General features: G+C 32.3%; 3 protein-coding genes across 3 annotated transcripts; 2 read left to right on the top strand and 1 right to left on the bottom strand.

The window, feature by feature from the left end:
* Positions 1-439: 439 nt before the first annotated feature.
* LOC132634713 (methionine gamma-lyase-like) lies at positions 440-4,796 on the top strand. Its single transcript, XM_060350735.1, has 3 exons — positions 440-958; positions 1,614-1,970; positions 3,873-4,796. Exons 1-3 carry the CDS (start codon positions 520-522, stop codon positions 4,439-4,441), a joined length of 1,365 nt encoding a protein of 454 aa, XP_060206718.1. The 5' UTR covers positions 440-519; the 3' UTR covers positions 4,442-4,796.
* Positions 4,797-10,276: 5,480 nt separating this feature from the next.
* On the top strand, positions 10,277-12,769 carry LOC132634712 (ubiquitin-ribosomal protein eL40 fusion protein). The gene is made up of 5 exons (XM_060350734.1): positions 10,277-10,436; positions 10,525-10,611; positions 10,804-10,906; positions 12,435-12,501; positions 12,589-12,769. Exons 1-5 carry the CDS (start codon positions 10,334-10,336, stop codon positions 12,613-12,615), a joined length of 387 nt encoding a protein of 128 aa, XP_060206717.1. The 5' UTR covers positions 10,277-10,333; the 3' UTR covers positions 12,616-12,769.
* A 2,041-nt stretch (positions 12,770-14,810) lies between these two features.
* LOC132634711 (homeobox-leucine zipper protein ATHB-12-like) lies at positions 14,811-16,425 on the bottom strand. The gene is made up of 2 exons (XM_060350733.1): positions 15,730-16,425; positions 14,811-15,246 (listed from the first exon to the last, which is right to left on the bottom strand). Exons 1-2 carry the CDS (start codon positions 16,078-16,080, stop codon positions 14,950-14,952), a joined length of 648 nt encoding a protein of 215 aa, XP_060206716.1. The 5' UTR covers positions 16,081-16,425; the 3' UTR covers positions 14,811-14,949.
* Positions 16,426-16,977: the final 552 nt, after the last annotated feature.

The raw sequence follows: 16,977 nt of genomic DNA, 5'->3' as shown, positions 1-16,977 counted from the left end.
ACTTGCGAAATTAAAAGTAATACATACTCGTTCAGTCTCAATTTATGTGACACCATTTTCTTATTAGTCTGTCAAAAAAGAATGCCACATTTTTATAATTAAAAACAACATAACTTTAAAATTTTCCTTTCAATTTAATGAAATGATTTATAACCACACAAATACCAAATATTCATTTTAGACCATAAATTAAAAAAAAAAAAAAAAAAACTTTCTTCCTTAAATTTTGAGCAAGTCAAACGGTGCTATAAGGAGGGAGTATCTTAGAACATGGAGTATAAATATTCTTCGTTTGGTCAATGTAAATTGTACATTACATAACCTGTTAGTTACATAATAAAATAATTAGTCAACCTTTTTTAATCCTAATTTCCCCTTAATTTGTTTGCTTTAATTATCTTTACACATCTCCTCCATTATATAAAGACTCCCCTCTCCCCTTAAATTTTCTCACACACACACAAATCTCCCAAATCTACTTTATATTATTTTTATCTCCACCAAAATCTCTACTTAGATATGGCAGATACATTGAACCAAACCAACATGGTTAAGATTTCCAACAAGAAGCGATCATCAGGTTCCGATGATCACTGGGACCATCACGACGACAAATTCTTCATGAATAAAAAACAAACAAAATCATCATCACTAACATACGACGATCCATCTGCAGCGTTAGCCAATGCTCGTCACGAATTCGGCGAACATGGCGGCGTTAACATGTCCATCGAAGCATCTGCCACGTTCACAGTTATGGAACCTGAAACGATGCGTCGTATGTTTTCCGGCGAACTTGGTCCTGACCGTGATTTCTTTATATATAGTCGTCATTTTAATCCGACCGTGCTTAACCTAGGACGCCTTATGGCGGCGCTTGAAGGGACCGAAGCTGCTTACTGTACGGCTTCCGGCATGTCGGCGATATCTTCTGTGATGCTACAGCTGTGCAGTTCAGGTGGACACGTGGTCGCTTCACCAATTCCTTTTAGGAGCCATTTGTTCTTAATTTTTTTGCCCTTTTCCAAAGTAATATTTGCCTAACATTTTTTGAAAAAGAATTTAGATGAAATTTTCAAGTCGTATTTGTTATTTCACTCACAAAAAATTTCACTTTTTTTTCAAATTAAATATATGTGCAAATACGAATTTCACTTTTTAAATATATTTTTAACTTAATTCTAAATATTAATTGATCAAATAACATATTTTGTCGCCAAACACTTACTTAGTATTTTTCAAATATAGGAGTATATATTACTCTATCAGTTTATTTTTAGTTGTCCACTGTACTAAAATAAAATTCACTTATTTATTTAGTTTAAAAAATTAAGAAATAATCGTCCATTAGGAGCTTTGTTTTTGCTCTCTTGGTAACTCTAAACTCATAATCGTGAAAGGTGTTTGCGTTTACCATATGGGCAACGCGCTTTTGTAGACCTGTTTACCTAGTTTTGTTATTAAGTTAATTATTTTTAATTATTTATTGCTTTTTAGGAGGTATCAGTCAAACATAGATAAATACATTTAGAGTCGAAATTATTGAAATCAGTGGAATTGTAAATATTGAATTCAGTAGAACTGCAGCTAATAAGCTACATCATCCGCTGCAGGTGGACACGTGGTGGCTTCTCGTACTCTCTACGGTGGGACCCACGCGTTGCTCACACACTTTTTGCCAAGGGCATGTAACATAACGACGTCGTTTGTGGACATAAAGGATTTAGAAATGGTGAAGGAAGCAATAGTTGAAGGAAAAACAAACGTGCTGTATTTTGAGTCAGTATCGAATCCTACGTTGACGGTTGCTAACATACCGGAGCTGAGTAGGATAGCGCATGATAAAGGTGTAACGGTGGTGGTGGACAATACTTTTGCTCCGATGGTGCTGTCACCTGCGAAGTTAGGTGCTGATGTTGTTGTTCATAGTATTACAAAGTATATTAGCGGTGGAGCTGACATCATTGCAGGTTTGATTTATTTATTTTTTATAGTTTTTGTCGCCCTTAGTGTTTAGTGACATCACACGTGTGGTTTTCACTGAAGTCATTAATACTCCACTTCCTTTATTTATTTATTCAATTTATATGTGACAAACATTTAACTTAGGCCATAAGCCCATAACTATGAGCCTGTTTGGATTGGCTTATTTAGGGCTGCCAGAATAGCTTTTAACTACTATTTTGTATTATTTGAGTAAGGTAAAAAAGTATTTTTAAACATTTGTGATTAAAGCCATAAATTAGGATTATGCTTATAAACCCATCCACACAAGCTCTATATTAATTGAGACGGTTCAAGCTTGTAGCTTTTACTTAGATTTTAGAAAAAAAATTATTATATATACATAGAAATTTAATTACAAATTTAATAACTAAAACCAAAATTTAAAGCTCTATAGTAGTGCATGTACATGTGATATAATTGACATGTACCTACTTGAAGTTGAAGGTGATCACATGTGTTCGAAATTATTTATTGTTAAATGTCCTTATCAGGTTTATTAAACTAAGTTCATGAATTTTACGACGACTTCAAGTTAATACAATAATATTATAAATAAGTCTACAATCAAATATTTATAAATATTTAATAAATTTTTTAATAACTATCATGTCTAAGTAAAAGTTATTGAGTACACGTGAATCCGCAATCAGATGTCTAGATCCTGCCCTGCTTATCAGTATAAGTATTTGTCATCCTTTTGGCTTGGTTACTTTAAAGGGCAATTTGCAGGATTGCCCCTCGCTGGGGTGGTCTTTAATATTTGCCCCTCAAATTAGTGGTCTTTAACTTTTGCCCTTCGCTAAAAATTCTTTAGCTTTTGGTTCGAAATTCCGCTTGGTCAAAAATTAAAAATTACAAGGTAGAGTTTGGATTCGCAAGGTAGAGTCTTGCCTTCAAAACTCTGCCTTAAGGCAAAATTTTGCAGAGTTCTGCCTTGCGAATCTAAACATCTGTCTTGCGATTTTTTATTATTTTTTAATTGAGCTAGAGTTCGAACCTACAACCTTAATTTGAAGGGCAAAAATTAAAGACCACCCCAAATGAAGGACAATCCGCGCAAAAAAATGTACTTTAAATAACAAACTCGTGGCTTCTGCATATAGCGAAGTGAACTCTCCAGAAATGGAGTCTTCCTAACTGTTTTAGCTTTGTCTTGTTATATTTTAGCTCTATCCGCACAGGAATATTCCTTCGTATCTATAGAGCAATATATAAGACATCTTAGATTCAGTTGATCTTGATAGTACGTTATACTATGCATTTTCTTTTTAATTATGTATGGAGTAGTTCATATTCAAATTACCAAAAAATATGTTTGTTTTCTTTGGTTAAATAACGAGAAAGAGAAATAAGTAGGAATAGAGCCTTTGATGTGATCTGAACCTAATACTTTTAAGTTTGGTAATGCGGAATTAAAATTGTTATACTATAATCCTACCACATCTTCAAATTATTTCAATAGAGGTCTTATTTTATTTTTATTGATTGTGTAGCTATCTTGAAACATTGTCTGGCATCTTCTACAAACATTGAACTGAAAAGACCATTATTATATAGATTACCGACTAAACCATACGAATTACGAAAGACACAATTAAGAAAGATGGAGCATAACATTCTTTTTGTTTGTTCAAGATTTTTTGGGGCAATTTTGTCTGCATAATCTCTTTTAACATAACAATCGGTTATCAGAACGAGGATAAACATTTTTACACGACAGATCTGATCTTGTTCTGTGATTACATGGATCCTAATATTTTGCTGACAATCTACAATAGGATTTCTATTTGGAGTAAAGTAAATTGATTAAAGAATTGGTTAGATAAGGTCATGAGGATCATGTTTAATTTGGTAAAATTACACAGGTGCTGTCTGTGGGCCAGCAAGTCTAGTGAACTCTATGATGGATCTTCATCAAGGGTCTCTTATGCTATTGGGCCCAACTATGAACCCCAAGGTGGCCTTTGAACTTGCAGAAAGACTTCCTCACTTGGGCCTGAGAATGAAAGAACACTGTAAACGGGCCTTGGAATATGCTACAAGAATGACCAAACTTGGGCTCAAAGTTATCTATCCGGGCCTTGAAGCCCATCCAGATCATGCCCTTCTCAAGTCCATGGCTAATAAAGACTATGGTTATGGAGGAATTCTCTGTGTGGACATGCAAACCGAGGAACGCGCTAACCGTTTGATGAATGTCTTGCAAAACTATACACAATTCGGGTTCATGGCTGTAAGTTTGGGTTATTACGAGACACTCATGTCGTGCTCGGGCTCTAGCACGAGTAGCGAACTAAACAACGAAGAGAAGGAGTTGGCCGGGATTTCACCGGGATTAGTGCGAATGTCGATCGGCTACAACGGATCGTTGGAACAAAAATGGAGCCAACTCGAGAAGGCATTATCCAAAATGCAAGAGAAAATGGCCTTTTAGAATCTGAACAAAATTTGAGCTTGTTTAAGTTGTTAAGTACTTAAAGGTGTTTATTTTTGCTTTCTGAAGGGATGGATCCTACTTCTTATGTACTATGCGCCTTCGGCCCATATTTGTGTTACAAGTGTGGTGCTTGCAGTAAAACTAGTTTGAAGCCCAATCTATTTCAAAATGCACTTCTGCATTACTACCAATGGGCTTTCAGTAACGTGGTTAACATATGAGGCAGGAATAGAAAAAGTGTGATCCATAAACGAATTTGTATATAGGGATCTTTTGGTTTGTATTTATGAAAAAAGTACTCCAATATACAATTATGAATTATTAATATAAAGTTTGTTATCTTGTATAAAAATGTGACTAGCATACTTGGCATAACTTGTAATAGTTTTAGTTTAGTCTAGTCATAGTCTCATAGAACTTCTGTTAAGTAAAGAGTACTTGTATAAGTTGAGCAGAAATGTGTGAGAGCAGATGTGTTGATACACCTCCTTTGCCAAAAAACGAAAAGGAAAATTTTTGGTGATACGCAAGAGGTTAATATGTAGTTAATACTTGGATGAGAGTGCAGATAATATAACCAAAACATCCTTAAAGTAAGGTGCGTGATTTTAATAAATATAATGGTAATAATTCTTATAAAAATGAATATGAATGGTAAAAATATCATTAGTATTCGTACGCGTGCGATGCACGGTCAATGTCAAATGGAATTAATCGAGAATTATTACTCAAATCTTATTTACAATATGTTTGTACTTCCTTCAATATTTAGATTGACATTTTTGTGGAGACCATTATTTTATTTAGTCAATTTTTAATACTCCTCCTTTATATTTCTGGTCAATTAATATTCCTCTTGCATGTAAAGGATAATTAAAGGTTGTTAAAGTGATTCTTTAACAAACTTTTAGGGTAGAAAAAGAAGTTTGAAATCTAACTTTTATAGCTACTTTCTTTCACAACTATTGAATTTAATTTTTACCCGTTCCAATCCATATTCATATTCTCTGAAAAGAATCTATACTAATAGTTAAGGCTTTCCAATTGCTCCTAACTTAATTCCTCTTTATAGTAAAAATAATCGTTTTTATCTTTCATTTAAAGAAAAATACAAACTACATACGATTTAGAAAGTTTATATTTCAAATTAAATTCCAGGTATTAAAAAAATCAATTAAAAAATTAACTACACTCATGTTATTTTAGTGTTCATTAATATCGTCCAAAACTTGTCATGTAATTTTTAATAATTCACTGCATAGCGAAATATCACTGTACAGTATATGTATACCTTATTAGATTTCCTTATAGTTAGTCAAAATGTTTATCATATATTTCTTGACATAGAAAAGTAGAAAAAAAAAACTATATTCCATTAATAGAAGAGAAGTATCTTTAAGCTAATTGATTAGAGGTTGTAATTAGAGAGAAATGAACCTACATTCTTTCTAACCCTTAAACAAAAAATAAAAAACAAATTACTTAGATAAGATAAACTAATTGAGTTTTGTAAATTTATTTATGTGGTTGTAAGACATAAATTATGTTGAAGTCCATTATCATATATATTCACCAAAATAACAAACTTGCTCTATCATTACTTTTTTTTTTTTTTTGGAGTTCAAATAATGATGGTCCATTTCCTTAGAGAAAAATCAAAGATGAACCAAGAACCTGTCGTGAGAAAAAAAGATAATGGATACAATATTATACGTATTCATCATTTAAAGGAAAAGTTTTGGTGATACGCAAGAGGTTAATATGTAATTAATACTTGGACGAGAGTGCAGATAATATGTCAAAACATCCTTAAAGTAAGGTGCATGATTTTAATAAATATAATTGTAATAATTCTTATAAAAAATGAATACGATTTGATTTATTTATTAGCAAAATAAACGTGCTTCAATTCACATCAATTTTTTAGTATCACTAGTATTCATATCCGCGCGATGCGCGGTCAATGTCAAATGGAATTAATCATAAATTATTACTCAAATCTTATTTAGAATATGTATGTGCTTCCTTCAATATTTAGACTGATATTTTTGTGGAGACCATTATTTTATCTAGTTAATTTTTAATGGTCCTCCTTTATTTTTCTGGTCAAGTAATATTCCTCTTGCATGTAAAGGATAATTAAAGGTTGTTAAAGTGATTCTTTAACAAACTTTTAGGTAGAAAAAGAAGTTTGAAATCTAACTTTTATAGCTACTTTGAATTTAATTTTTACCCGTTCCAATCCATATTCATATTCTCTGAAAAGAATCTATACTAATAGTTAAGGCTTTCCAATTACTCCTAACTTAATTCCTCTTTATAGTAAAAATAATCGTTTTTATCTTTCATTTAAAGAAAAATACAAACTACATACAGTTTAGAAAGTTTATATTTCAAATTAAATTCCAGTTATTGAAAAAAATCAATTCAAAAATTAACTACACTCATGTTATTTTAGTGTTCATTAATATCGTCCAAAACTTGTCATGTAATTTTTAATAATTAATCGCTTAGCGAAATATCATTTTACGTTATATGTATGCATTATTAGATTTCCTTATAGTTAGTCAATATGTTTATCATATATTTCTTGACATAGAAAAGTAGAAAAAAAAACTATATTCCATAAATAGAAAAGAAGTATCTTTAAGTTAATTGATTAGAGGTTGTAATTAGAGATAAATGAACCTACATTCTTTCTAACCCTTTAAACAAAAAAAAAAAAAAAAATTACTTAGATAAGATAAACTAATTCAGTTTTGTAAATTTATTTATGTGATTGTGAGACATAAATTATGTTGAAGTCCATTATCATATATATTCACCAAAATAACAAACTTGCTCTATCATTACCTTTTTTTTTTGGAGTTCAAATAATGATGGTCCATTTCCTTAGACAAAAATCAAAGATGAACCATGAACCCCCAATGAGAAAAAAGATAATGGATACAATATTATACGTATTCATCATTAAATTGTTGTTATTTCTTGTCCCAATACTTGATAAAACCTAGAATTTAATTATTCTTCAAACTCTTCTTTATTGTCTTCTTCTTTCTTCTTAAGAAGGTGATTTTAGTGCTAAACTTGCGAAGAGCGATAAATATGATAAAAGATCAATGCTTAAACTCTAAGGATCGACCTCAAGTAATTAGATACCGAGAACATTTTCTAAACTATTTTTATCCAATAGATTCTTGAAAATCTAAAAAGTATAAAAAAAAAAAAAAAAACAGGAGCTAAAAAATAAAGAAGTTTGGTTAAAAATAAAAAGGATAAGCAGTAACTATATGAGTATAAAGCAAACTTTAAAAATTACTAATAAATTAAGATAATAGAGTAAGAAAAGAACACCTCACCTTGCAGGCTCCTTGGTGATTAAAAAAAATGTGAATGAAGAATTCCGATTTGAATTGGGTAATCATGTCACATAATTTTCTATTAGGTCAAAAACAATTGCCAACAATGGAATTTTGTATTGCTAAAATGTCTTCTTAATGCATTATAAGAAGCAATGCACATTTATTCATTATATAGCTGCAATATTTTCGAGTAGCTTTGAAACACGCACCTCTTATGACTAAAAAAATTACTTCATTATCTATCCGCATTTTTTTTTTTTTGCACACTCGATCATAATTTAGTACAAGTTTTCAAGCTATAAGAAAAGAAAAGTAACCATTCAACTTACTTTTAACATTGAAGAATGTATAAGCTTAGGAAATTATCACGGTTAGTTAAAAAAAATAATAACTAACCACAAATAAAAAAAGATTACTTTTTTCATTTGAAAACACCACCAAAAATCCAAGCTCAATTATGATTAAAAAAAATAAAAAGTTCTACACCTTGTAAGTACTAGGACACAAACAATACATGGATGGGGGGGGGGGGGGGGATATTTTGGCATTTCCATGATATTCCAAAGCCATTTCAAATAAAAAGGAATAGAAGAGAGACGTTTTCAACTTGAAGTTTGTTGATTCATCACCTCTTTGATGTGCATTTCCTCTGCCATTGCCTTTCATACATATACTTGAACTTGAGCATTCATGAACCAATTGAAGACCAACATTTCAACAATAGTATATATATATATATATGTTAGTATCATGGAGAAGATAAGAACAAACAGAGTTAGACATAAAAAGAAATAAGGTTTCATTTGATAAGTGCTCTTAAGATAGTGAATAGAGCCATATAAAAAAAAAATCCCCTTTCACCACTGATAATAATAACTCTTCCGTCTAAAACTGGATAACTGAAACTAATAATCAACAACAAAAAGAGAGAAAGGAAATAACCCTAAAAAAAGTGTGTTGTTGAGGAAGCATATATAGGTGGTTAAAAGTTGGACTTTCACTCGAACTCAAATTCATTTAAATCCTTTTTTTTCTTGCATAAAAGCGAGAACCATTTAAGCATAAAATCAAAAGTAGATAAATGTTCTGTTTCTAGAGAAGAGAAAATAATTTACTTTTTTTTTTTTGAATAAATTACACGGTTTGACCTGCAAATGAGCCGGTCTTTAATTTTTGCCCTTCAAATGGGCTGTTATTTAATTTTTTCCCTTCAAAATTAAGCTTATATCTAGCAACGCATAAGTTGTTTAAAAGCGCTGGACATAACTTGTGGAGTATTATAAGGGAAAATTACATAGGGTACCTACTTAAGACTTTTTATTATAAAATATATAAATAGTTTTCCTTATCTACAAAACATAACGATATATTAAGAAATATGATGGATTTTCATATATTTTTCATTTTTTTATTTTTTCCCATAAAATATATATTTAAAAAAAATAAAAAAAACATTAATTTTTTTAAAAATAAATTATATATATATTTTAAATTTTTGTTTTGGTTCAAAGCCTTAAAAAATTACCTCAATTTTTTGTGTGTGAAAGCTGTATGAAATGTGTATGTGTGAGAGAAATTTTTAATATAATTTTCATACACAAAATTGTGAGTGAAAACTTTAAGCGTTGAATATTGTATGAAAGTTGTTACAATGTTGCTGTAGTTGTATTAATTTTTCAGAAACCTAATATGAATTTTATATACGAAAAATGTGAATGAAATTCTAATTCTTGAGCGAGATATACACATTTCATACCATTCTCATACATAAAATTTTGAGCGTAATGTTTAAGTCTTGATCGAGATATACACATTTCATACATAAAATTTGAGTGAACTTTTTAAGCCTTAAGCAAAATATACACATTTCATACCAAAAAATTTGAACGATTATTTTAAGTCTTGAATATTGTATTAAAATTGTATACAATGTTATTATAGTTGTATTGATTTTACAGAAATCTAACATGAACTTTATGTACGGAAATGGGAGCAAAATTTTAAGACTTGAACGTGATACAAATTTCATATTGTTTTCACACACACAATTTTGAGCGGATTTTGTAAGCCTTGAACGAGATATACACATTTCATACTGTTTTCATACACTAAAATTTGAGCGAACTTTTTATGCCTTGAGCGAGATATACACATTTCATACATAAATTTTTGAGCGAAAAAAATATATAGTATTTTTTTTTTTAAAAAGCATTTTTTTATAGGGTTTGTAATGTTATGCTTTGTAAATATAAAACTATCATCACGTTTCGTAAGTATTTCTCCTTAAAATATATATATATACGTAGTTGTCTTATATTATAATGTGAAAATATAAATTTAGGTTGAGTAGAAAAAGTTGTTTGCGCTTTACATTGAAGGGAAAAAAAAAAATGAAAGACGAGCACAAGATAGGGTTTCCATTTGCATAGTCACAAATGGGCCAAGCCCAACGGGTTTGCTTTCATCCGACTATAAACCCTACATATAAGAAAGAAGTGCAGCGTGAAGGAAGTAAGGGGCGTCGAAAATGCAGATCTTCGTGAAAACTCTGACTGGTAAAACGATAACCCTTGAGGTTGAATCCAGTGATACTATTGACAATGTCAAGGCTAAGATTCAAGACAAGGAAGGTTTGTTTTCTACTCTCTACTGGACTTGTCTTTTTTCTATCATAAGTGAATATATAAGCTTATTATGATTTTGTGTATTGTGATATAGGAATTCCACCTGACCAGCAAAGGTTGATTTTTGCTGGTAAGCAGCTTGAAGATGGCCGCACTCTTGCTGATTACAACATCCAGAAAGGTATCAACCCCAACTCTTTCTTTCTTAAATTTTGTGAGCTTATTAGTCTTTATGTGGTTGCAGTGGCTCCATTGTTAAAATGTTCGGTCTTTCTCTTGGTTCATAGTTTGCTTGCTAATTTAGCTGAAAGTTGATGCCTTTTTATGGGCTATCGCCAGTATTTCTATTGAGAAGTATGCTTTATTGCTACAGAGTCTACTCTGCATTTGGTGCTGAGGCTTCGTGGTGGAATCATTGAGCCTTCTTTGATGGCTTTGGCTAGGAAGTACAATCAGGACAAGATGATTTGCCGCAAGTAAGTCTTTCTGATGGATCCCTTTATATATAGTCTCCTCTTTCGGTGATGTATTGATTATAGTAGCACTTGTTTTTCCAATAATAGTGCACTACCTAGTTAAGCTCGATTAGAGTTTTATTTTGTTCTGAAATGAAACGTTATCAGATTAGAGTTGCTCGCAATTCCAATGCGTCCGGAACTTCATGTAAAGTTTAAATTTCTTGCTCTGGAGAATCGAAAGAAACGTTGTTGAGTCTCTCCTGCTGTTATGGTTTTCTCTGTCAAATAGAAATTTCTCCGTCAAACAGAAATTTTTTTCTCTGTTGGCTAGGATAAATTTATCTTGATAAATGAATATTTACTCTTTAGCAAGGTTGATCAGTGTCCACTAACTTTTCATCTATGGGATTTAACAAAATGTGTCCTTTGAAAAGAAATAATGATTCAATTCAACACATGAATATGAAGTGAAATTATCAGTTTGATAGATTAATTAGTTGAGGAGGAAAAAATACCTAGCACGAATACAAGTGGCACTCTCTCCCTGGTTTCTCCCCATGGTTGAGGTACAATGGGGATGGTTATTAATCTCATTTACCAGTGTTCCACTGGGCTCCATGTCACATGATTTACTGCCATACCTCCTCTCCCGTTTAATTTCTCTATCATCCACTCTCTAAACCTGCATGCTTTACCCTACATAAATCTTTGAGTGGAGTAGCCAAAAAATGATTTAGAGCTGGCCTGAAAGTTGACCTCTTCAGTCCCCAGATCGTATATGTTATTTAGCACTAAGCAGTCATTAGTGAGGGAACTCCTTGTTAATCATTTGATCCTGCTTTCATAATCAGCAGGAGTAGTGACTCAGTTGAATCTCCCGCCATGATGGTCATAAGCAGCAGGAGTAGTGACTTAGTTGAATCTCCAGAATGTTACCTAGTAGTTTAATAATAGATCATAATGGTCTCCACCGACCATGGTCCTCCTTAAAAAAACTCAAAATTTGTGCTATCAATAACACCTCAATGAAGCAACATGTAAATTCTGTAAGCCACATTGTAATTATAGTGTTAAAGGCAGGCCTTAGTCATCTTCCCTTAGCACTTGGCTGCTCTTGTAACTTCCAGTAACTTCTGTGTTCGCCCTTTAGCTTTGGTTCATAACCCCTTCACTTTAGTCAAATTTCGTACATTTGGTAAAGTTTCATGCTGAAGGTGGTTTGAACGTATATAAAAGCCTCTTCAAATAAAATAACACGTAGACCCTGTAAACTTGCTGGATATTTATATATGTGGTTTACTCTTGTATCATAATATTTAGGTTTTGGTTTGTTTATGAGTTTTTGTTATGGGATCCTAGCTGACGGTGATCAAACATTGAAGCATTGTGCTCTGCCCTAGTGTGGTCGCTAATAACTATGAAATATCTTAGCCATTTTACTTTTACTTTATTTTAAAGGATCGTAGGATAAAGCTGGACAACCAAAGTTTTGTATTTTTACTAACAACTCTTGTTTGATATATTGTTTTCCTTTATTTTTTTATAGGTGCTATGCTCGTTTGCATCCACGCGCTGTTAACTGCCGCAAGAAGAAGTGTGGGCACAGTAACCAGGTGCATTTCATAAAACTCTTTGAGACACATTATGTTACTCTGATCAGTGGCTGCAGACTTAACATCTATCATTTATTTGCTTTGCAGTTGAGGCCTAAGAAGAAGATCAAGTAGATGGTGATTTTGAATTCCTGTCAACTTTTAGTTGCTAATTTTGAGATCCTTGTGAAACTGATTAGATATATTATTGTGTTGCCCGTTCAAATTACCCTAAACATTGATGGATTTGTGTTTGCGCTATATCAAAGTTTTTGAGCTACTTTTCATATTCCTTAATGCGCTAGATTTTGTTGTTGGTCACATAGTTTTATATATGCTTTTATTCAAGCCATTTTGGCTATTCTTTTCCTCTGTTTTCTTTTCTACTAGTTTTGTGAGGCCCGTGCTAAGTCCGGGTCCAAGCTCAAGATATAAAAGTAGATATTTTAACTAATGAAATATAATAATCTATACATAGTTAATGAACTTTTAAGACAAATACATAATTTAACTTGTGCAGTGGATAAAGCTGTTTCTCTCTTAATTAGGGATTAGGGGTTCGAACATGGATATGGAAAAAATCTTTGGAGGAAGCGCTCCCTTCGAATAAGCGCGATACAGTGCGAATTATCTGGATTAGTTGGGCTCAAATACGGACATCGAGCACCAATCAGAAAATCAAAGAACATGAAAAATGAGGTAGGAGGTTAGATAGCTTTTCAAAAATAGATCTTAAAAACAAAAAATAAAAAAATTGACTTAAATAAATAAGATTAGGACTTAAAAGTAATTAATTAAAAAAATTTAAAAATTATTGTGAGGACTATAAAAGTCTCCAGGTTCGATAGCTTTTGAAAAGTAGACCTTAAAAATAAAAAACAAAAAAATTGGTCCCACATTTGCTCTTATATATAATAGTAATTTTTATTATCTTTGTGCATTGGTGTTTATGTTATATGGCATCATCACTATTCATAACTTTTGAAGCATTTTAAAGAGGCTCAAAGTTTACTATATTACCAAATTAAATGTGACAACTTTAAGTAATAAAGAAATAAAATAGGGATAAAAATAAAACATATAAAAAAGTATAGTCCTACTTAACCTGCAAAAAGTTGATCTAAAGGGCTATGTAAAAAGGGTTTGGAAGCATTTCAATTTACTGGAAAGACACTTTGGTCTGCAAAGTAAGAAATAGCAAATGTAAGGGCATATGTGGAAAAACAAATCACTTTGGTTAGCAAACTTCACAACCAGATGGTTGGAATGTGACTAAGGACCACAAAATCATTACTTTGGCACTTATATAATAGTATAATATTGTGCCAAGATCTACTCCAGTTAAACAGCTCAACTTTATGTTGAAACATGCAATATATATTCTATTTACATCCTAACCGTAGTCACTATCAAAATCAAAATATGAAAATTGGATTTTTTTTTCTGCGACTCGCACAAGGAAGTGTGAGGCTAAACTTGTGGATCCAAGAGTAAGTTCACTTTTTTGTGAGAGGTTCACTCTAGGGTGGGATGTTATATTTGATGTTTCCTCTCTTCAATTTGGGATGTTTTATTTCTGTACCTCTTTACCTAAGAAGTTTGGCAATTTACAAGCTCGTCAATTTTAACACTGTCATCATTCTACAAATCATCATGGGCAGAATTGACCGACTAGCTTCCTCTCTGTCCTATGAACCAGTATCGTACATAGGAATCACTCTTGAGTGTGGAAGCAACTTGGAAAATTGCAAATAAGTATTCATACTTGTCTAAGCTTTTACATATATGTGATTATAAATCCTAGGACCAAAATTTTAAAGTTTGGATAATGTAATAACCCATCTTCGAGCACGCGTTACTTGTGATATAAACCTATCTTGAGCTTTGCTTCCATGGATTTGAGTAATGTGATAATGTTGGTTGATGAGATGATATGAAAACTAAAGGGAAACAAAGGTATAGATTTGGTTGATGAGATAATATGTAATGAAATGACGCGAAAACATAGTTAAGGTCATCGTGTTGCGGAAAATTTTCCCAAATTGGCAAAAGTTAGTTGGAAGTATTGATCTCATTAAACAGCTTCTTTTTTAATGCAGAGCTTCTTTCACCTCTCTGTTTTACCTTATAGAATATGTTATGGCCTCTGTGCATTTTGAATATCAATTTGTATCGTCACTTGATTCTGAGATAAAACTGAGTACAGAAGTTTCTATAAAAATGGGAATGCCCTACCTTTGAGTGCAGCTGGAATTAACTCAGAGTTGCAACCCCTCTGTTTTTTCTTAGTTTTGTCATTAAGACTGAAGAAATAGTTTGCTTCAAGAAGCTTATCCTTTAAACAGTGAAAACTAGAAGCATTTACTTACTATATGATTGTTTACTGATTCATTATTCCACCACTCATTTGTTTAGAGTCATTTAGTTCTACTGACAAAATGGTTCTGTAACAGCAGGAAAATTGTAACACTAAAATTCCCACAATGGTGATCTACAAGCAGAATCATCAAGAAACGTTCTTGACTCGAATCTGCATTCGTTTTCGATCTCTGATAAACCATCAGCTATTTGTGCCATGTTTAAAGTATCAGATTCTGGTCCCAAATAGTCAATTCCCCTGCTGTCTTCACACAAAGGTAAGCCAAATTCAGGGCTACAAGTTTCTGGTACAAACTGTTCTGGCTTCACCTCGGTTTCTAATTTGTTGCCTTCATTCTGAATCTCTTCATTGCCACCCTCTTCAGTTAACTTTCTAAGTCTCTGCAACTGTAAAGATAATGAGACAATTCTGTTAGCTTTTCTAGCTCTTTTACCATTAATAGTGGCGGAGCCGGTTATTCATACAAAGAGATTCGAAAAAATATTAGAATGTTACACATAAGATTTAAACTAGTAATAAAACAACTTTTGAATCCCTTTTGCCACTATCTGTAGGGCGTGCGAATAAAATTTACAATGATAGTTGAAAAGAAAAAGAAACTACATATAAGGTATAGTGATACTCTTAATGGTACGAGGCTTTTGGGAAAAACTATACAAATTTGGTTTAAAACGGACAATATCACACCGTGTTAAAAGTATCTTTGAGTTGTGTTTGTTGAGAATTTAATTAAACAGAATCTTCCCTCATGTCCAGAAGTTCATTTTTGCTTTATCTGCACAGTATAATTCTTCCAGGAAGGAAATTCAATTGAACTTCTTGGCCCACAACACATACCCAAAAACGGAGAAAAAAGTAATAAAAGTTACCTGGGTGAGCAGGGATTCATGCTCTTTCTTCAGTAATTCATACTTGGAACCTAATTTTTCATAACTGATTTGAAGCATTCTATACTCCAATTCAAGTTGCTTGGATTTTGATCTAGCTCTCTTGTTCTGAAACCATATAGCAACTTGTCGTGGCTGCAGGTCTAGTCTTTTCGCCAATTGCTGTTTTGTTCTCAGTTCAGGCCTTGATTCTGTCTCAAACATGTTTTCCAATGACTTAATTTGCTCATCATTGAACCTTCTTCGCATGTTGTCCTTGCACTTCTTAAGACTGCTTGACATAGATTGAGCACAAATGTCTGAGTTTGTTGGAGGCATTTCTCTCATAGACATGTTTTCCTCTGTTTTCTATTGTGGTTTTCAAGGTTGCACGATTCATATTAAGACGTCTACTAAAATATATACACGATTGTCTCTATTTGGTGGGCCGTTAAGTGTTTTCTAGTAATGCCAAAATAAAGACTAGGTGTCCAGCTCTGGTGTGTTAATATTGTACTCCGTAGTATCTTACTGGCCCGCTATTGCCTATATGGTACACTTGTTGTTGATCTCTTTCTTTTATCCTCTTAACATACTGACACGGAGAATAAAAAGAGAAAGGGATATGGATTTTTTGTTCTTTTGCAGAGTGAGTCTGTAATTCCTTTAATAGGATTTATAAGGTAAACTGAATCTCCAGGGTGTACAAGTTCAGTTTTGGAGAGATTCAGTGTATCATCATGATTTTTTTTAGTAGCTTGACCAATATTTGACTCTCTTTTGATTATATGTTGACATTATAAGATATAAACATCTGGTATGGATATTTATAGAACGGATAAGGCCATACTATGAATCGCAAGTTAAACAAAGATGGTAATTTCAACCCTTTTAAGATACCACATCGCTTTTAACTTTTTCACAGTTTTTCTAGTTTTAAACAGTTTGAACAACATATTTTTCGTGTGGGAGTATAGTGACTAGTCCTAGTGTTTTTTTTTTTGGAATATCACTGTACTAGTACTAGGGATAATAGGAACTGAGTCATCTCCCTGTTGTTATTAGACTAAGTCAATCCAATGATACACTTAATATGATGCCACACTATCCGCTTTGGATCACGTCTGCAGATATTCTCGGAAAAACTTCATACCATATTAAGTATATAACTACATCTTATGTCTAGCTTTTCCTTCCTATCAATTTTTAATGTGAGACTTTGTTCGCACTTCTAATCGGATGAATCATACA

Source organism: Lycium barbarum, chromosome 4, assembly GCF_019175385.1.
Source record: "Lycium barbarum isolate Lr01 chromosome 4, ASM1917538v2, whole genome shotgun sequence".
NCBI classification, from domain to species: Eukaryota; Viridiplantae; Streptophyta; class Magnoliopsida; order Solanales; family Solanaceae; genus Lycium; species Lycium barbarum.
The sequence above is the reverse complement of the archived record's forward strand: the minus strand, read 5'-3'. Positions and strand labels throughout refer to the sequence as shown.

Coding starts and splice junctions, on each gene's coding strand:
- LOC132634713 (XM_060350735.1), top strand. CDS start 520: ATGGCAGATACATTGAACCAAACCAACATGGTTAAGATTTCCAACAAG. Junction 959..1,613: donor GCTACAGCTGTGCAGTTCAG/GTGGACACGTGG, acceptor CATCCGCTGCAG/GTGGACACGTGGTGGCTTCT. Junction 1,971..3,872: donor TGGAGCTGACATCATTGCAG/GTTTGATTTATT, acceptor AAAATTACACAG/GTGCTGTCTGTGGGCCAGCA.
- LOC132634712 (XM_060350734.1), top strand. CDS start 10,334: ATGCAGATCTTCGTGAAAACTCTGACTGGTAAAACGATAACCCTTGAG. Junction 10,437..10,524: donor TAAGATTCAAGACAAGGAAG/GTTTGTTTTCTA, acceptor ATTGTGATATAG/GAATTCCACCTGACCAGCAA. Junction 12,502..12,588: donor AGTGTGGGCACAGTAACCAG/GTGCATTTCATA, acceptor TTTGCTTTGCAG/TTGAGGCCTAAGAAGAAGAT.
- LOC132634711 (XM_060350733.1), bottom strand. CDS start 16,080: ATGTCTATGAGAGAAATGCCTCCAACAAACTCAGACATTTGTGCTCAA. Junction 15,247..15,729: donor ATGAATCCCTGCTCACCCAG/GTAACTTTTATT, acceptor TTATCTTTACAG/TTGCAGAGACTTAGAAAGTT.